This window comes from Mesoplodon mirus, assembly GCF_964341445.2.
Source record: "Mesoplodon mirus genome assembly, chromosome: 9".
NCBI lineage: Eukaryota > Metazoa > Chordata > Mammalia > Artiodactyla > Ziphiidae > Mesoplodon > Mesoplodon mirus.
In genome coordinates, this window is record NC_138985.1 from 40,743,389 (window position 1) to 40,764,497 (window position 21,109).

General features: G+C 43.3%; 1 protein-coding gene across 3 annotated transcripts in view; it reads left to right on the forward strand.

Moving 5' to 3' along the window:
• The window catches only part of RAPGEF5 (Rap guanine nucleotide exchange factor 5), a gene marked incomplete at its 5' end in the record, with an annotated part of 217,138 nt that overhangs the window by 16,328 nt on the left and 179,701 nt on the right, over positions 1-21,109 (forward strand). For all 3 annotated transcript variants that reach the window (XM_082633000.1, XM_082633002.1, XM_082633001.1), the window contains one exon: positions 19,841-19,891. In XM_082633000.1, coding sequence (XP_082489126.1) covers positions 19,841-19,891 — 51 coding nt within the window. The remainder of the gene's footprint in view (positions 1-19,840; positions 19,892-21,109) is intronic.

Below are 21,109 nucleotides of genomic sequence, written 5' to 3' on the forward strand. Positions count from 1 at the left end.
TAGCTGTGGGAGTACAAGGCTAAACAGAACACAAAGTAAAGTGGATTAATGATTTTGTTAATCATTCTTTTGCTGCAGGCAGCTTCTTAATAATGTAGCACCTACCCTTTACATCCCAGACTGTTGTCCAGTGAGTCATCCTCACTTTTGCATTTCCTGGTATCTTTTCTTCCTTCTAAAAATCTGTATAAGGCACCTACCATCTGATTTGTCAGGATAGCCTAGGTTTTGCTGCAGTAACAAAAGTACCCCAAAATCTTTGTGGCTTAACACAGCAAAAGTTTATTTCTTATTCACAGAAAAACCATTTTGTGTCTGGGTGCTTGCCAGGGCGGCTGTCCTCCATGTGGTGGCTCTGCTTCCATCATGCATTTCTGTGTCATCACCTTCCACGATGACTGTGAAATGTGAAGAAAGAATGGAGAATTTCACAAGGGCATTTAAATGCACCTGTCTGAAGGGACTTTTGCTCTCATCTCATTGGCCAGAGCAAGTCACATGACCTCACTCATAGCCAGGCATCAGGGAAGTGTCCTCTTCCCAGGAGCTCTGAAGGAGAAAAGGGACCACAGATATTAGGAATGTCTCCCTCAGGCTGCAGAAGCTGAGAAGTCAGAAATGAATAAAGGCATAATACCAGTCTTGTAGGTCCAGCTGGGGAGGTAAACATGTTTGTAGTGTTACAATATAGTCTTACAAAGCTGTACGAATTGCAAAATACATAGCACGATAATGACTAAGATAGAACAAAAAGCATCTAGAAGCACAAAGTGGGAACATCTACCTCCCTGGGCTGGAGACGAGAGGAAAACTTTAAGTGGAGGTGACATAAGGGCCAGGCTTTGTCTGTTTGCCAGGTTTAGGTCTATGTTACCTTGGTAAGGGGGGTGTCTGGTCTTATCTTATGTGCTGCATCACAGTTAAACTAATCATTTGGGATACAGCTCTAAGAAATAGGCTTATCTCTTCTTTAAGACCTCAAGAAAGAAATGAAAGCAAGAGAACAGATCTGCCAGTTCCCATGAAATGTGACACACAGTATCCTTCTAATGAAGACTTGCAAACACTACTCCTCCTGAGCAGTTATGTTCCTGACAGTTCTTTGATCTCAAAAATTAAACTTGCTGTTACAGTAGGAAAAGAACAAAGCAGGTGTAAAATAACAATCAAGGTTAGTTATTAGGCAGCAAAGGTTGTACATACTGTACTTTGATTTGCCCAGAGATTCTGACATATTTTACATTAGATATAAATGTGAGTGGTGTGTTAACAGTGCAAAGAATTTGCTTTATAGACAAAAGAAGACAGTCTTGTCCTCTGATCTAATAAAGCCACATTCTTACCCTCTTTCACTGCTGTAGCCCCAGTGGCCTTGTTGCTGGTCATCCATCATGCTGGGCATTCTCCCACCTCAGGGCCTTTGCACCTGTTGTTTTCTTTATCTGAAAACTTCTTTCTCCAGATACCCGCTCACCTACTTCAAGTCTTTGCACAAAGGCCATTCTCTTGATGAGGCGCACTGGGCACCCTATTTAAGATTGTAACATTTACCTCCCTCCCGTGTCCTATTCCTATTCCACCTTCTAATAAATAATTGATAATTAACTTATTTATTTTGTTTATGCTCAGTCTTTCCCCACTAGTATGTAAGCTACCCAAGGGCAAGGATTATTGTCTGTTTCATACGTGGTTGTAAATTAGACCAGTGCCTGGAGCATAGTAGGTTCTTAATAATGCTTGAACACATGGGGGATATTTTCTTCCGTTAGGCTTCTTCTAAACTGTACATGAAGTTGTATACTTACATTTATTTCCTTCCATAAAACTTCACCACTTTTTAATTCAATAAATATTATAGCATACCAGCTACCATTCCCTAAGGGAGCTAGATTGGGGACCACTTAAGGAGCTCATAGTCTGGTGGAGAAACTTCTTCTTGTAGTAATTAATTAAATTTAGCATGTATTGGAGTGCCTAGTGCATATAGGTATAAAAGAGGAAGTTTGTTCTTTTTGAGTATGACATGCCAAGACTTAAGATTTGTCTCTGTATGTCATGAACTTTCATGGAAAACCTCTTGCCCAGTGCTGCTTGATCCATTCCAGTGGCTCTCAGCTTTTCCCTCTGTCATGAGACACGGGAAGCATGGTCATGGTGCTCACGTGCTTGACCATCCCAGGGTTATGTTGCATCCTCGGTCAACAGATGGTAGATTGTTTCTCCCATAAGAATTCCACCGATCTATTCTGTATATTGTTTTAAAAAACCAATCTGCTTTGATTTAAAAAAATGAAACCTCAGTATTTCTCTCACTAATAATAAAGCTCTTGTGGCAAATAGCAACTAAGTTAAGGATGTCACGATGGCCCATTTAAGAATAATTGGTTTAGACAATATATACTGTGAGGAGAAAGGAGTTTGGGCTTGATTAGCAGGATGGAAGAGAACTACTGGGAGGAGGTAGTATTTGAGAGCAGGACTTAACTTACTATACCATGCAGAGAAGACAGTAGACTCGGTCAGGGCAGAAGTGAGCATGGCATGGAGGAGGGACACTGAGGGATGGGCCTGGCTGGGGCAGGAGTAGGGTAAAAGGGTTGGATCTGTACATTGAGGGAAGGTGATGAAGGATCTTGAGTTTGTCTTTGTGCTAACCTTGTTATCAGCAATGGAAAGTGTCATTGGAAAACCTGTGGGCTGTAGAGGTTGCCAGACTTTGTATTTAATGCCCTAGTAAATTTTTTTTTTTTTTTTTTTTTTTGCGGTACGCGGGCCTCTCACTGCCGTGGCCTCTCCTGTTGCAGAGCACAGGCTCTGGACGCACAGGCTCAGCGGCCATGGCTCACGGGCCCAGCCGCTCTGCGGCATGTGGGATCTTCCCGGACCGGGGCACGAACCCGTGTCCCCTGCATCAGCAGGCGGACTCTCAACCACTGCGCCACCAGGGAAGCCCCTACCCTAGTAAATTTTTTTTTAAAAGTGAGAACTAATATGTGACTTCAGATTTCAGAACACACCCCCTAATAAAGAACTGCTCTTCATAGTTCTATAGGAAAGTACTACATTGTTTTTATTCTTATTGTGCCTCACACTGACATTTGAGAACCACTCCCTGCAGTACATATATGGGTTTGGGGGACAGAATAATGTTGAGACTGTATGTGGACGGGATCTAACAGTTAAGGTTGCAGTCACCATCAGTTGACAAAAACATTTCTTAAAGTTTAGGTGAGTGGGGTGCAGAATGGGGAAAGGAGAGGTTGAAGGCAGCAAAACCCCTTGGGAGGAGGTTGTCCAGGTGACAGGGGCCGAGGGTCTGGTGTGAGATGGAGGTGTTGGAGTGAGAGGTCTGAGAATTGGGGAAGGTCAGGATGCCAGGATTTAGTGATTTCCTCTCTGTTTTCATGGGGAGCTTAAAATTAGCAAGAACTCAAAATAAGTTCCTTATGTTGAAAGGAATATAACTGTCAGAAATATGACCAGGGCTTCCCTGGTGGCGCAGTGGTTGAGAGTCCGCCTGCCGATGCAGGGGACACGGGTTCGTGCCCCCGTCTGGGAAGATCCCACATGCCGCGGAGCGGCTGGGCCCGTGAGCCATGGCCGCTGAGCCTGCACGTCCGGAGCCTGTGCTCCGCAACGGGAGAGGCCACAACAGTGAGAGGCCTGTGTACCGCAAAAAAAAAAAAAAAAAAAAAATTATTGTGGTAAAATACATGTAACATGAAATTTACCATCGTAACCATTTTTAAGTATACATTCAATAGTGTTAAGCTCACTCACATTGCTATGCATCCAATCTCCAGAATCATATGTGGGTTTAAAGCCAGAACAGTATAAAAGCTTTATTATAGGTATGCTTTTACTCTAGGATTTTAACAATATTTTAGTATTCTAAGTTTTTCCATTAACTCAACCAGTGTCTTCTAATTCATGCTTCTGAAATATGTAATAGAAATAGAAGGAAATCCTTGGTTACTTGCTCACTGCTGTCCCCTCTGTGAACGTACTCCTTCTTTCTTGAAAGTTCTTGGTCGACTCAGTTTCTCTTATAACTGTTTTTGAAGGAGTCTTGGCATTTTATTTCAAGGGACACGCATAACTGCAGACTCAAAATGGTGTAGAAATACTTGCATCTGCCGGACTCATACCCTGGAGAGGGGCATAACTTAGGAAATATGAAAAGGTTTCATTCTTGCATTCTTTTGCAAAAATTTTGGTCTAATTCAGTTTTATATGTGATCCATAAATGAGTTTTAAAATAGTTTTCATTCTAGCTTAGTAACTGCTTTAAAAACAACTCTCTTAATGGACTTGACAAGGGGAGGGAGAAGGGTAAGCTGGGACGACGTGAGAGAGTGGCATGGACATATATACACTACCAGATGTAAAACAGATAGCTAGTGGGAAGCAGCTGCATGGCACAGGGAAATCAGCTCGGTGCTTTATGACAACCTAGAGGGGTGGGATAGGGAGGGTGGGAGGGAGACGCAAGAGGGAGGGGATATGGGGATATACGTATGCATATAGCTGATTCACCTTGTTATACAGCAGAAACTAACACACCATTGTAAAGCAATTATACTCCAATAAAGATGTTAAAAACAAACAAACAAACAACTCTCTTGGTGATTTACTCTTACCTTCAGTGAAAGGTCTGTGTGGAAAAGTTGTTAATTGTTTATGTACTTTAAAGGCTTTTTAGAACTCCTTTTTCTCTTACAGTTTGAGGATTTCATCCCAATCTGCATGTTGAAGTCTGAGTACCGACATTTTTTTTTTGTATTGAACTGGAGAGTTGTCGCTCAGGACTCAGAAACGGATGTGATGGACAATGAAGACCAAGAGGCCTGGACCAAAACTTACATTCTTGCTGATGGCTCTAATGAAGCCAGTGTCCTAAACACGAGGATCACAATTCATTAAAAAATTGATGTGCAGTTTGCATATCTGAGGGTAGTGAATGCAGTACCTGTTCTCTGGGACAGAGGAGGGAGTTAGAATTTACTAGAAACTACATTGACCACATGGCTTCATATCATGTATTATGTGTAGCTATCACATCATAATCTGTTGTGTATCTACATTCTTCCCCTGGAAGCTGGTATCTAACCAGGCTGTGTACAGACAATTAAATTCAAACATTGGGAACACCCAAACTATTGGTATTTGACTTTGGGGTATTTCCTTCCTGAATTGTTTTCTTTAGATATTGCTAGCTCTGAGTATTCAGAGGTTAATGGCATGGGAAAGTGATCCTAACACTTCAGCAAACTGGCCACAAAACAGACACTGACTGAGCACTGATGTTATTAGAATTGGAATTTGGGCAGAACCTAGCCTATATCCTTTACCCACCAAGGGTGATTTAGAAATGGAAGGGATGCCCCATCTCTTCTTGCTGTATGTTTTCAGTTTCCCCACTTTTCATTGTCTTCTGTCACCCTTTATCTCTCCATGGATCTTGTCCAGGCCCATGTCTCTTTATAGGGCAGGCAGGGAGGGTGCGAAATGGACTCCGTGGAGAAGAAAGGGGGAATGAAAACATCTTTCCTAGCAGTCTCTTTATAACCTGTCGTATCTTCTTGGCTCTTTACCTAGAGATTTATCTCCCCCTCCCAAACCCATAAATATATTAGAGCTAATGTAAATTTGGATTTCTTTCTGACTGTAGACATGTTCTTAATCCTGTACACATAGAGTCACCATTTGCGTCTGTGTAACCTTGCCTTTCCGTTAGAGGGTTGTAGGTGGAGAATATGGTATAAATGGGGGTTTTATCTTTTGCTTCTGGTTATAAAAGGAATATATGTAATGTAGGAAAATTGGAAGTTTGAAAAGATAGAAACAAACAAATCTACCAGTAGCCAATCACACAAAGACCATTACTATTAGCATTTTGGTATATTCTTTTCTATTTGTTTTTTAAGCGTCGTTGACCTTATACTGTCTCTTCAGTTTTACTTACTATTTATTATTATTATTTTTTGACTTTTCACCAAGATACTTACATATATTACAAGTTCTTTAAAATATTTGTAGTGGCTGCATAACATTTCATCAGGTGCCTGGACTCGCTCGGAGGAGGGGACGGAGGGGAGTGCCGGTGGCAGAGTAACAGCAGTAGTGTTTTTAGAAAACCCGGGACTGTAAAACCCTTTCTGGTGGTAAAAAATACCCTAACAAAGTGTCTCCTCCTCTGTCATTCATATAGGTTGTGTCAGTTAATTCCGCAGTCACCTACTTATGGAATGTAGGGCACTTTATTAACCTTAGGTCTCTCGTCTAAAAGCAGATGATCAATGTTAACATACTTTGAATGGGGCTTCTTAAAAAATTAGGGTTGTGATTGACTCTAGCTCAGCTGAGTCAAGTTAGAGAAGATATTAAGTTTGTTACCTAGTTTCATGCAGATAAGGAGAAAAGAGTGCGGTTGTAGGTGTTTAAAATGAAGTTTAAAATTTTTTTTTGATTAAAACTAAAAATTGGGGAAGTTCTAAAAATGGAACTCCTTATGAAGTACCTCTTACAGTAATTATGCTTCAGGAGGACGGGTGAACACAAAAAACTTGGAGTTGCTTTTGGATTTTATGCAGCAGAACGCGTGTAAATCGGCGTCTGAATGTCTTCCTCCTAGAAAGTTTGGGACGACAGTACAGGCTGCTTTCATCGGAGGGCTAGGTAGCTCTGGTGTTTGGCCTCTTTCCCTGGTTTGTCTTGGCTTTATAATGTCCCGCCTTTGGGGCCAAGGCTGCTCTCTGCTTGACCTCCCCAAGCAAGAAGGTAGGCGGCAACATCACATTTCAACTTGATCAATAGGCGTACTTAAGAGTCATTGGTAAACAGGCCAGCAGGAGAGCTTTGGAGAAGTCAGTGTGGTACTTTGTAATTGTCGAACGGAGGTGCTTAGACTTCTGGGACAGGCTTTTCAATTAACTCTTTTCTGTTAATACCAATAAATATGCTTTGAGATGGTAGCAGATATTTTTAAAAATAGATAAGTTAAAATTCCTTGGCCAACATGTTCAAGAAATGTTGGATTAAACGGGTTTATTTACTGCAGGAATTCTTTAACATCTTTAATTGACTTAGGGGCATTTTTCAGTTTTAATGAGGGAGAATAAAGTAAGCAACATCTTCAAAACTCATTTTGCCTCAGATAATCTTTTTCTAGGACGACCTCTTTTGATATCTTGATGTAAAAACACTTGTAGCAGAAGCGGGATTTAATATCTAGGTAGTATGGCTGAGTGCTTTTCAAACTTTAGTGGTGTGATTCACCTGGGGATCTTGTTAATCTTCCCCTCCTGATTGAGTGCGTCTAAGGTGGCACCTCAGAGTCTGCGTTTCCCGGAAATGCTCAGGTGATGCTGCGCTGCTGCCAAACAGACCGCACTTGGAGAAAGGAGGTAGTTAACTGTTGATTACTAGCCGCTGAGATGGGGCCCGAGGAAGATTAATACTTGCCAGGTGGTTTTAGTAGTGTTCCAGAAGGCTCCCTCATGGGCTGGGAGAACTGATTGGAAGTTGCTGATGCCTCTTATGGTGAAAGGAGGATTTCCAGAGTGAAACCAGAGAACTAGAGATCCCCTTGATCTCCAGGACTTCTGAACACTGCTGGGTGACCTGCGGGGTATGTGTTCTAGGTCTGTTCTGGCTGAAGGGATCACCGTTTCTCTTTGCTGGGACTGTTGCGACCTTTGTGCTGGAGTAGAAAGTTGTCGGGGAGGAGAGCCACCGTTTGAAGAAAGACTCTATGATGACTTGTTAGAGAAGAAAAAGGATGCCTAGACAGATGGGAAGAAATAATTTGGCAGGAAGACAGAACGAAGGGGATTCAGTGGGGGGAGAAGGAGATCTAAATCAGTGTCAAGGAACAGAAAGAGTAAGCGTACAGTCAGGGCAAGAAACTTGTCGGCACCAACGCAGCACAAGGCTCATTGCCCGTTACAGAGAGGGAGCCTGGGGAGAAAGTGACCCTGTGTTGAACCCGGCCCGTGGTGACCTCTGATGTCAGCAAACGAAGAGAAGTGATAGTTGGGGTGTGGTTGCTGGAAATACTGAAGGAAATCCGTACAAGATGTGAATGAAGTTGTGGTTCCATCGTGGCTGTTAGAGTACAAGGAAGTGGAGACTGGTGCGTGAGTTTCAGGCTTAAAGAAAAGTTCACGAGGGCTTCCCTGGTGGCGCAGTGGTTGAGAGTCCGCCTGCCGATGCAGGGGACGTGGGTTCGTGCCCCGGTCCAGGCAGATCCCACGTGCCGCGGAGCGGCTGGGCCCGTGCGCCATGGCCGCTGAGCCTGCGCGTCCGGAGCCTGTGCTCTGCAATGGGAGAGGCCACAGCAGTGAGAGGCCCACGTACCGCAAAAAAAAAAAAAAAAGAAAAGTTCACGAGAGGAAGGAGGACGTGTGACCCAGGTTAAAGAAAGTCTCACGAGTCTGTAGGACTCCAGGGCCAGCTCACTGAGGGCTTGGGAAGTAAGTGAAGGCCAACAGAGCTCGCGGTTTTGTGTGTGATCAGAGCCAGAAGAGGAGGAAGGCACAGGCCTGCTTCTTGCAGCAAGCGGCAAGGTGTGATGCCTGTATTCTTACCTCCAAAAAGAGGATGATGTTTCAAACGGGGATTGCACGACATAGGCAGCAGTGGAGTGCCGGCTCCTTTAAATGACTTCCGGCGAGTTAGAAAAGTGACCTTTTGTGATGCTGAAAGTCCACACATGGGATCGCAGCACCGCTGTTAGGATTGTTTGCCAAATTGCCAATTGAGGATCTGTGTCATCACCCTGGTATCATTGCTCGTGCCATGAATTTTATAAGTTGTGTATGTGATATTGTAAACTGCCATGGTTAATGTTGATCCTGTCAAGTTCTAAAATGAATTCTTAACTGAAAGGTTTGGGAATGCTAAGGGAGATAAGTAGTAGTAACCAGGAGACAGGGTAAGTTGAAAGTGAATCACAGGATTTCCGCTTGGCAGTGTCCAGATCAGACATTTCTTTAAAACTCTAGGTACAGTCGATTCGTAGGTGAACAGTGGTGGTGGCAGGTTGTTCTCATTGACAGAAGCCTGTGGAAATTCTGCACCCGTTTGGGAAGGGACCATGGTCCCAAGAACCTGATAAAAGCTGATCGGTTCTGAGGTAGCTCCTCCAGACTCCTGAGTATGAGAAACAGGACCTCCCCTCCATGGGTCACGTGGATGAGTGAAATAGCCAATGTCCAAAAGGTGCTTGCTGTGAGAATCCTGGGCATGTGCCCCATAGACGAATTTTCTTTCTCTTCTGAGCAGGAGGAACCTTGGGTGAGAGGCAGAGAATTCTGTCAGAGCTGCTCCAGCCTTGCTTTGTCACAGGTACTCTGCAATGTCCTAGGGATGTGGATGAAAAAGATACACCCTTGTCCCCAGAGAAGCTTACAGTATAGGAAGGGAGACCCACATTCATGTACATAATAACAGTCAGGTTTGCTGAGTGCCCCCAAACAACAGTGAATGCTTACTGGTACTTCCCTAGCGACCCCGTCATTAAGACTCTGTGCTTCCACTGCAGGGGGCACAGGTTCGATCCCTGGTCGGGGCACTAACATCTCGCATGCCATGCAGCTCGGCTGGAAAAGAAAAAAAACGGAGCGAACGCCTACTGAGCACGTATGATACAGTGAGCACCTTTGTAAGCCCTTTAATATTTTAAGTCAGTGGTTCTCAAAGTGTAGTCCACGAGCATCAGCATCCTCTGAGAACCTATTAGAAACAGATTCACAGCCTCACCCCAGACCTAAGGCACGCAAAACTTCTAGGATGGGGCCCAGCAATCTGGTTTAATAAGCCCTCCAGGTGATTCTGATGCAAGCGATTTGAGAACCACTATTTTAAGTCATGTAACCCTGACAAGAACCTTATGAGCAGATTTCATTTCTCCCATTTAAAGAGATGGAAACAGAGGTACAAAGAAGTTAATTTGTCTACAGATGCCTGACTTTTAAGTGGTACAGAGAGGTTTCGAATCTAAGCAATGCACATTTAGAGCTCTGCTCTTAACCGCCAGGCAAGGCTGCTTCCCAGGAGAATAAGGTGCAATGCACAGAGGAAGGAGCTGTAAACTCCAAAAGGTAAAAAGAATTAAGGTATTAAGAGCTGGATTTTTTTTTCCATTACAAACATTTAATGAGGATTAATTGTATGCAGTGAATCATCTTACACACCATGGACATTTATAAATATGAGCGGAATATAGACCCTATCTTTAAGATTCTTATAATGAATTAGGAAAACCTAATATAAATATGTAACTGGAATCTAAAGTGCTTTGAAGTAACTAAGAGAGAAATTCTCACGGGGCAGGGAGTGGGGATTTGAGCATATGAATACATTTTGACATAAACTGTACGGAAACTTACTTCTTAAATGTATGAGGAGAAAGGCATTCCAGGCACAGAGACTATTATGTGCAAGATTCAGATGTTTGAAACAACATGTGTTCCTGGATTTGCTAGTCTGCATTACGGTATAGATTGGAAATTCCTAATTTAAAAGGAGTTCGTGGGGCTTCCCTGGTGGCGCAGTGGTTGAGAGTCCGCCTGCCGATGCAGGGGATATGGGTTCGTGCCCCGGTCCGGGAGGATCCCGCGTGCCGTGGAGCGGCTGGGCCCGTGAGCCGTGGCCGCTGGGCCTGCGCGTCCGGAGCCTGTGCTCCGCGGCGGGAGAGGCCGCAGCGGTGAGAGGCCCGTGTACCAAAAAAAAAAAAAAAAAAAAGGAGTTCGTGAAACTAATTGCTCCTTGTTTGTTTTCACCAACATGTTTTTTTTTTTTTTTGGATGGCGCTGTGTGGCATGCAGGATCTCAGTCCCCTGACCAGGGATCGAACCCATGTCCCCTGTAGTGGAAGCGCAGAGTCTGAACCACTGGGCCATCAGGGAAGTTCATGTTTGTTTTAATCTTGGGAGCCAATAATTGTTTTGACCTATTTCTTGCCTTTTTTTTTTTTTTTTTTTTTTTTTTTGCGGTACGCGGGCCTCTCACTGTTGTGGCCTCTCCCGTTGCGGAGCACAGGCTCCGGACGCGCAGGCTCAACAGCCATGGCTCACGGGCCCAGCCGCTCTGCGGCATGTGGGATCCTCCCAGACCGGGGCATGAACCCGTGTCCCCTGCATCGGCAGGCGGACTCTCAACCACTGTGCCACCAGGGAAGCCCCTATTTCTTGCTTTTATGTAACACGTCAGTGAAGGTGGAAATGTGCCTTAAACAGTTTTGGAGGAAATAATCTTAAATGGCAGGGAGAGATCATTTCATTCAAAATGAAAACAATTCTTACTGGTTACTCATAGGAATATATTGCTAGGGAGATTACAGAGCTCCTCCTGCACTGTAAAATTTGATAATCTAGACCAGGATTGGTAAAGTTTTTCTGTAAAAGGCCAGAGAGTGAATCTTTTTGTCAGGAAAATGGCCAGAGGCCATATGTAAACAAACACAGAAGCTTAACTGTGTTCCAATAACACCATGAACCCTGTGTGGCAGCTGAGTTTGGCCTGTGGCCCCCCTAATCCAGGTTCCCACCTATTTCACGTCACTTAGATGAAGGCCGTGGAATGCACCAGGAGATCTCAGGATGTCCTGTTTGGTGCTATTATTTCTGAGGTTCTGTGTATGGCTTAGTTGAGTAGTCGAGAAATAAAAACCAGAACTAGTTTGTAAGTCTTCCTTCTGCCAGAAGACTGTATGTTATCACCTTTATTGTTTTGCAGGGTTAAACAATTTATGTACAAATTGACAAGAAACATCTAAGAGACTAATTTATTTCCAGAGCCAATGAAGTGAAGCAAGATACCTATTCCTGTGTTTCTTTTGCTCATTTCTGACTTGGCGTTAATATAGGAAAGGAAAAGAGAGCATTCTTTCCTCTTGAAGACCCCGCACAAAGTGACTTAGTGAAGTGTTTTCCACTACAAAGAAATAATTGGTATTCAAGTGGATCTTAAAGTTCTTAAACAAGCACATAAATTATTCAGTGTATAAAAATATACTCTTGCTTCATATGTGACCACTTAAGACAGAGTTGAGACACTAGAGAAAACAAGGGGGGAAGGGTGGTAGAGGTGTTGATGGGTTTCATAGGATTTGAGGGGGTGGTATCATACCTTACTACTTGGCCTGAGAGTCCGGATCACCAGGCAGTGTGGCAATGGGGAGAAGTTGCCATTGGCAGTTCAGCCCCTGCTGTATACTGTAGAAGGTCCTAGATTGACAGAAGTTTGAAGTCCCTCTGGGGGTTTACGAGGCTGGTTGAGGAGAGATGATCTACACATGCAAATGGAGCCGGGAGGCATATTAGTGGCAAATACTGACAAGTATGGAGTGTTTAGGGGAAGAGGTTGGTCACGGGAGGCTCAAGGCTTGGGTAGGCTTCATGTAGCATTTGTGTGGATGGAAGGAATGTAGAGAAATGCAGGGAGCAGAGGTCATGGCAAGGGCTTGCGCACAGAGGTGAGAATGCACATGGTTTGCAGAGTAAAAATCAGACCAGCTGCCTGGCTAGAGCGGGAAGTTTGCAGGAGAGATGTGCAGCCTGGATTATGTAGACATTGAGGGGACTGGCCGCTTGGGTGAAGTCTTGGGATATTGTCTGTGAGCACGTAGGGAGCATAAACTGTTTGTTTTTAAATAAATTTTATTTTTTAATAACAAGGTGATACGTGAGGAGAGGTTTTAGGGAAGTTAATCTGATTTGTGTGAAGGTGCTAGAGGCCAGAGTGGTTAAGGAGGGTCATTCTGTTGGGTAGCCAGGATGATAATGTTACAGTGGGAGCAGCTTTTAGTAAAGAAACACACGCTGTATTTTGAATTTTTTTGAGGATTTATTTGTAGGGAGGAAGGAGGCTTTTATTTTTTTGCACTTACCGTTTTGAAATAATTTCAGACTTAAACGTACAAATAATACAGAGACTTTGCCTTATAACCATCACCCAGCTTCCCCAAATGTTAACATTTTATATAACCACAGTGCACTTGATACACAGTACCAGCATTGACACTCAAGTAACACTGACATTCAAGTAACTGAAATACAGACCTCATTCACTTTCTGCCAGCTGTCCTACTAAGGTCCTTTTCCTAGTCCAGGATCACACTCAGGGTCACATTGCCTTTCCTTGTCAGTTTCCTTTGTTCTCCTCCAATCTGGGGATCCTCAGTTTTTCTTAGTCTTTCATGACTGACAATTTTTGCAGAGTACGAGCTAGCTTTGTTGAAGAATGTCCCTCAACTTGGAGTTGTCTGATGTTTCTCTTTAAATTCAGGTATGCATTTTGACAAAAATACCCCAAAAGTGCCTTTCTCAGGGTATCATATCAGCAGGCAAGTGTTGTCAAGTCTCATGGTTGGTGATAAGTTTAATCACTTAGTTAAGGAGGTGTCTGCTAAGCTCCACTGAAAGGTTACTATTTTTTCCTCAGTATTCCTTAATAGCTTGTGGGGAGACACTTTGACACTATGCAGATATCCTGTATCTTGCCGTACTTTTGTTCACTAATTTTGGCATCCATCAATGATTCTTGCCTGTAACGTTTAGTACTGTGTTCTTTGTCTAATGGTGATATTCTCTTTGCCTCCTTTCGTTGCATTTAGTAATTGAAAGAATTCTATAAGAAAGAGCTGTCTCCCCACCCCTCCCCCACCCCATTTTTTTAATTCAATGATTTATATCAGTATGGACTTATGGGTATTTATCCCACTGGTTTAATGCAATACTTTCATTGTTTTGCTGCTCAAATCGTCCCAGATTTGGCCAGTGGGAGCTTCTTCACGTTGGCTGCTGTGGAAAGGGTTCATGCTAGAGTCCAGGTGTGACCGGGCAGGTTGTTTTTACTGCAAGTAGGGGATTCAGTGACACGTGGAGATAAGTAAGCTGCCAATTTAACTGTTGACCCCAAATCTTCAGTGACTTGATGCCTAAATTGTAAAGGTTTTTCTGTGATTGAATTAACCAGGGAAGCCCACCCTGCTAGGCAAAATCATTCTCTTGTTTATAAACGCAGAGAAGAAAGATACTTGCCCAAGGAATGAATAGAATCATGTTGACGACACTTTGGGGTTTGTTTCTGTGGTACCTATTGTATATATTTTCCCAGAAGCTGCTGGCTGCTGCCGATTTGTCTCCCTAGGCAGGCAAGATTGTGAAACACTTATAAGTATTCCTAAGACCCACTTTAATTTTCTCCTTTAGCTTTTAAGTGGGGCACACATGTTTATACTAGAAGAGAGTCCTTTAGCAGTGGGAAGTAAAAATTGTCTAATGCTGTGGATGCCGTTAAAAGGGGATGTCCTTTCAGAAGATATGTAGGTACGATGCCGCTCCGGGGAGGTGAGGTTCCTTGGTTTAGGGCTGCGTCTGGGATGGGGTGGATAGAAAACACACACCAAAGAACAGGTGCAAGGTGGGATTTCCTGAGACACTGGCTCTTTGTTCTACACAAGCCAGACTTAGAAGCTCAGACTCAGAGTCTAGGGCTGTTCGGCTGGCTTGCACCTCTGCTGTATTCGGATCACTTGAGGAGTGCGTCAGGCTTCAGAGCAGGAGGCGGGTGATGAGAGGTTCAAATTGCCAGTTCCCACCACTGGTTTTTACAGTTTTTCTCAGACCGGGGTGCACGTTAAAACTACATTGAAGAGCTTGGAAAAAACCCACCCAGGTCCCTCTTCTATAGGTTCTAATTCTGTGTACCTGAGCTCCTGTTTGATTATTTCTTCAGTTTCCCAGATGGTTCTAATTTACATCCGGAGTTGAGAACTTCTGGATCTAGCAGAGACAGCTATCTGTGACATCTTCATGCAGTTATCTGCACTTGTTTGTCATGTGATTCTTAAATCAGTACATTCCATGTTATAAGATAAATATATGGGGAAGTAACTAAAGACAGGCTTGGGTTGCAAACTCGGGTTAATTTCTTAACCTCTTTAAGCCTAGTTTTGTCATCTGTAAAATGGGATTAAAACCTCATAGTTTTTCAAAAATTAAGCAATATATTGCAAGTAAAATATTCAGTACAATCTCTAGCACACAGCAGAAACTCATTTATTACTTAGTAACATGAAGCATGTTACGGTAGAGTGGTGACTTCGGAATCAATCGCAATATTCTTCCAGCCCTGGCTGTGTAACTTCCCAGCTCTGGGGCCTTAAATAAATTGCTTAATTTCTCTGAACCTCAGGGCTCTTGTCTGTAGATGTATGAATAGGTGGGTGCAGCTCCTAATGTGGGAAAGTGCTTAAGACAAAGGAGGTGCTCAGTAAGCCTTTCTGCCACCTTCCCTTTCATTCTGTTTTCTTAACACATCACAGGGCAGTGGAAAACTCTAATTCTGAGAACATCATTGACTTCGGTTTGGCCAGGCTATGTTGAGGATATTGTTACAGTGGCCTCTGTGGCTGTGACTGACTTTGGGAGCACATCCCTTGGAGCCTCAAGGAATGGTTGGGCCTGAACTGGCATCCGAGTTTGCAGAAAGAGTTGTGGTGCCCGGCCCTGTGCTTCCACGTCAGCACTTGACTCATGTCTCCAGTTTGCATTATGCCGAACTTGTGATGACCGTGTCCTTCTCAAGCCAACTTCCTGGCTGGGTGGGACCCTGTCCTTTTCACCTGGATCAACTTTTTTTTTTTTTTTTGCGGTATGTGGGCCTCTCACTGTTGTGGCCTCTCCCGTTGCGGAGCACAGGCTCTGGACACGCAGGCTCAGCGGCCATGGCTCACGGGCCCAGCTGCTCCGCGGCATGTGGGATCCTCCCGGACCGGGGCACGAACCCGTGTCCCCTGCATCGGCAGGCGGACTCTCAACCACTGTGCCACCAGGGAAGCCCTGGATCAACTTTTGATTGAGATGCAAGGGTATGCTGGGGCTTAAAAAGGACCTCTCTCCCCAACCCAGGCCTTAGAACTCTACTGCACAGCCTACTGGATCACAGCCTTAATTGTTTTAGTGCATAGTCTCTTAACACATGTGCCTTCTAGTTACTTATGGAGATTTTTGGCTTCTTAGAATTTTAAGGAATCTAAGTACACTTATTCCACTTTAACATGTTCATTTCTACTTGGTCACCCAGAGTGGGTAAAGGACAGTGGCTGAAGGTGACAGCAAGTTGCATTGTGAACTGAATTCTCAAGTTATCAACAGATTTGGTAGTTCTTGTTGGTTCCTGTTTTAACAGATTAGGTCATACTTTGCTGGTGATTGAAGTGATTCATTCTTTTTCCTTTCCTCTCCCTTGTAGCCTAAGTATTTTAATTCAATCCAAGGAGAGCATTAAGGCATGTCATGTCCTTTAAAAGCTGATTTTAAAATGTGCCTTAAGTCTACCATATAGTTTAGCACGATATTTCCAATGACTCTGAAATGAGTTCCATTTTTGGTTCAGACCCAGCCTCAGAGACTATTACCATCTAACTTTAGTGGACACCTTACTTTAAAAAAAAATGAAAGTAATATATGATTGCTAACCCGTTATCTTTCTGAGTAAAGCCTTCTGAGTTTACTCTGAGTTATCCTTCTGAGTAAATAAAATTTATTATAAATTTTTTCTGGAAGTTCATTTGTGAATATTAAAGGGTTGCAATTTTCTAACACATGTTTAAAATATGAGGTTTGCACGGAATCATTTAGGGAATCATTTTCTATGGTTCATTAAATTGCAGAGGAGAAGAAATAAATTTGAATTAAAATCTAATTTCATTTGTATTGTTACTAGTCTTCTCTCTATGGTCCGTATAAGTCCTTCATGAAAGAATCATTGCATCTAGCTTAAGTAATTCTAGGAAATTGGAAATAAAGGGGGAAAAAGAATCATCTCATCTGGGCTTTATATTTGAGATATCATGGTGAGAGCCGTTTAAAAAGGACGCCTGCATCAACTGGACCAGACATCCAAGATTATAGAGTAAATTGATAGGAAATTAGGAAGAAGAAATGTTCTTCCTGATTTATTTAAAACGTTCTTGAGATCCCGTGTCTTCTGATAAATGATTTCTAAGTTAGAGGATGGTATCTTGTTCACCTTTATGTTTCTGGAGCTGCCACTGTGCCTGGCAAGGAGATCAGTAGGTGCTTCATAAGGGAAATGAACGGAAGTTAGTTGCCACGGGAGTGATGAGATGAAGCCCTGAAATGCTGAGAGGAGAAACAAAACCGAGGGAGTCCAAGATGGGATGAAAACAGTTGAGTAATTGAATATCAGGGAAAGAATATTGAATGGAGAGGGGTGCATCTTCAAGGGTGTCCTTGTGCTACTCTTTCAGGGAAATGTTGGGAGAGCAGTTTGTGAGGTTCTTTAGAGCAGTCATTCTCAGATTCCTGTAAGTTGGCCCATGGTGTTTTCCCAGTAAAATTATGTAACAGTCCTTTCACAGTATCTATGAAAAATGAGGTAATAGATGGTCAGTTCCTCCATGTTCTTTTTTAAGTCTTTGGCACTTGCTATTTTTAGTCAATACCGGCAGCTAACATAAAGTGGTCTCAAAAAAAAAGTACAGTTATGGTAGTTATTTTAAGTTGAACAGATCAGTCCTTTCCGGAGTTGTACAGAGAGCGCTGAGCTTCCCCGGCTCAGGTGAGTTTGAGAGCTGCTGTCCTGGAGCGTTCAGGAAACACAGCTCCCTCGGGGCCAGTTAAGAGCGGGCTTTGCAGGAGTTTCTGACAACAAATCTAGGTATTGTGTCCTGTAAAAGGCAGTTCCTGTTAGGTTGCTCTGGTTGATTCCCTGTGGGCTAGGAGCTTATCTAACACTGTTATCTCGTCGGCATGGAAGGACCCCATGGCTTTACTGACTCACCTTACCAATCTTTTGTAACAAGCCATCCACGGGGGAAGTTTCTGTGAAGTGGAATTGTGCTGGTGTAACACTAGTGTCGAGACAGCCAGATCTGGGCTGGCGGCAGAGAGAAAGGAAGCCTTTCTGCTGTCTTTTGTGCAAGTGCCCCTGCCTAATTCTTTAGAGCTTGTTTCTACCTGGAAGCTTTCTTTTTAACTAGATTATGTGAAGTAGTTGCTTTTCTGAGCTGATTTAGGCAATTAGATGAGTAATAAAGATTGTCATTCTGGTCTGCCATATTGACTTTTAAAAGGCTGTTTAGGGAAAAAGAAAAATCACTTATCATGATGATTCATCTTCAAGTTATAAATCTGGTGTAGATGCATATTTTAAACTGTTCAGTATTTCAGTAAGTGAGTACAATGCCTAGGCTCAGGCAACAGAAGGCCTAGGAAGGGCCGGTTGGGAATGTGTATAGACTAGACCAGAAGGGGTGAGTGGGTGTTCTATTTTAACACATAGCAATTAAAAATGGCCTATCTTAAACCTTTCTTTTTTTTCTTGGAAGCTATTGCAAATCTTTAGCAGCGTGTACCAATTGGCATTCCTGGATAAAGAATCTGTATATTTATTTCAGTTTAATTAGAAGATAAGTAGTATGGGAGCTGTGTGGAGTGGGCAAGGGGCTGAGTTAGAATTCTGTCTTAGCTTAAAGTTTGGTAGAAGGTTTAGACACTGGAAGGCAGTGAGTGGCAGGGTATGTTTTGTAAGTGATTCTAAGAAGTGGACGCGGCGGACTAAAAACTATGGGATCTCAAAAGACAGCAGGCTTTGGAATAGCGGTGTAAAGAGCTTTTAAACATAGGTTGGAAGCTCAGTAAATGTTCATTTCTCTGTTCCTTTTCCTAAACCGCAACGGGAAATGATAATAGTTTTCTATTGCGCTTATACACATGAGGGTGATGGTGCTGATTACTGGATTGTTAGGTAGGAAAAATAAGCTCCTACAATTCAAGTCACTCAGCAAATACTCAGTTGATGCAGAGATATAAATATCTGTAATAAATGAATAGAAAAACAAACATTTTTTGTGTGTGAGGTTGTGTGCTAGAGGCTGTGAAAGCAAAGCAGGTTAAGCTGCCAGCAATCAATCCCTCAAGGAGCGTATGGATTAGTTGGGGCAAATGCACACATAGAAAGATAGCCAGTACTGCAGAGCACCCAGGAGCCGCCATAGAGGTAGTCAGAAGACAAGGAGCTCCCAGAGGGACAAACTGCAGTGGACTGGGGTGGGTGGGCGGAGCTTCACCCAACAGGCGACTGCACAGACCTGGACTTCAGTGGGGTTCAGGGGTGTAGCAGGGAAGACGGAGGGCTTTCGGTCGTGGAGGACGGTGTGAGCAGAGGCAGGTATGAATCGCAGCTTCTTCTGATGAGTAGATCTCATGTTGAGTCAAAGAAGCCATGCACGGAGGTAGAAGGAGAATAGAAATCTGTTGGAGGCAGACTGTGGTGGGCCCAGAAGGGCAGGCTGGGGGTTCGGACTGACAAGCAAGAAGGGACCTACTGTCAGTTGAGGGGCTCTATAGGGACTTTTGTTCAGTGGAGGTTTGCAGGATGGCCTGAGGGGGCGTGACTGGAGCCCAGGGAAATCCACTGAAAAGCCGAAACAGCAGTCCAGGTGTGCAGGGATGAGAGCTGGAGTTAGGGTTGGTGAGAGTGGAAATAGAAGGGAAAGGAGAAATGGGATCAAAATCACACTGAGAACAAAGTGATACGTATACAAACATCCCTGTTTTTCTGTTGCACTTTTTAAAGTTGTGCTCTCTAGATTGGGAGCCGTTCCCATGGAATATCCTGTCTCATTGGGATGAATGTTGACCAGATATTTACACTGAGTGAGAATAAAGATGTTCATCCTCCATGGCCCATGACATTTTTTTGGCTTAGACAACTGCTGGCCTGCCGCGGTTGCATATATTGTGCCTTTATAGTACAAAGCTTTCTGTTTGGTTCTAATTTTCCCCTTTTCTTTCTTTTCAAATAGACTCTATCAAGAAGAATTTCGAATCCATACCTTGAACCTACTCCTTCCCAGGTATGATTCTTATCTCTCTTACAGCATTTTCTGAAACAGTGATTCTTCCCTTTGCTCCTGATTACGCCGTCTCCTTCACCTGGGATGACACGGCCGAAGGTGTTTGAAATGCTCTGATACTTGTGTCATGGATAGGACAAAAATTTTCTCCCATTTTCCACGTCCTCTACATGAATGCATTATGAACATGGCAGAGTTCATATATAATATAAATATTTTCAATTTGCTGTATGATAGAAATGCTGTATTTTAAAAATACTGGATATTTTACTCTGAAAACTTTGTGTAGAAGGGGATTATTTGTATTTATTGTTATCTAAGAGTAGAATATCCCTGAGTGCTCATTGAAACAAGGTGGGGATGCCTTCATTATGTTGTGTTAAAAAATATATATATCAGCTGACAGGGTTGCATATTTCAGGATAACAGGAGACTGTGAGCTTTGTGAGGGCAGGACCTTTTTGGCCTTGCTCACTACTGCATCCCCAGCATCTAGAATGGGACCTGATATCTGCTTAGTGTTTTTTTGAATGACTGAATGAATGAATACTGGTACATTGTCAGGACTAGTCAAGTGTCAGCTGACTCATACCTCTTTTATGGTAGTACTTTCTGTTATATGACTAAAGTTGTTTTTTTTTTTTAAATAGATTTAACACGTTAAAAATAAATCATTTCCTGTCCTTCACATTTTCTTCTTAGGTTGGGTTTTGGAGGTGATTACAGGAAAATTAAGGGAGTATAAGGATGGGGTTGAAGTGTTCCGGATCAAGTTATAGTCAATATATTATCAACTTGTTTGCTTTGGGAGAAGATATAAAATATTTTGTAGGTGCAAAAAGAGTTCAGCAAGAGGGCTTCCCTGGTGGCGCAGTGGTTGAGAGTCCACCTGCCGACGCAAGGGACACGGGTTCGTGCCCCGGTCCGGGAAGATCCCACATGCCGCGGAGTGGCTGGGCCCGTGAGCCATGGCCGCTGAGCTTGCGCGTCCAGAGCCTGTGCTCCGCAACGGGAGAGGCCACAGCAGTGAGAGGCCCATGTACCGCAAAAAAAAAAAAAAAAGAAAAGAAAAAGAGTTCAGCAAGAAACAAGTAAACAGATGTTAACATGAACCCTCAGTATATCTTCACTTTCATGAGCCTTTACTTAGACGGTTCATTTTCATTTAGCTTCCTTTGTGAAACAACATTGCCCTGTGGACGAAGCTGCCAATTATAG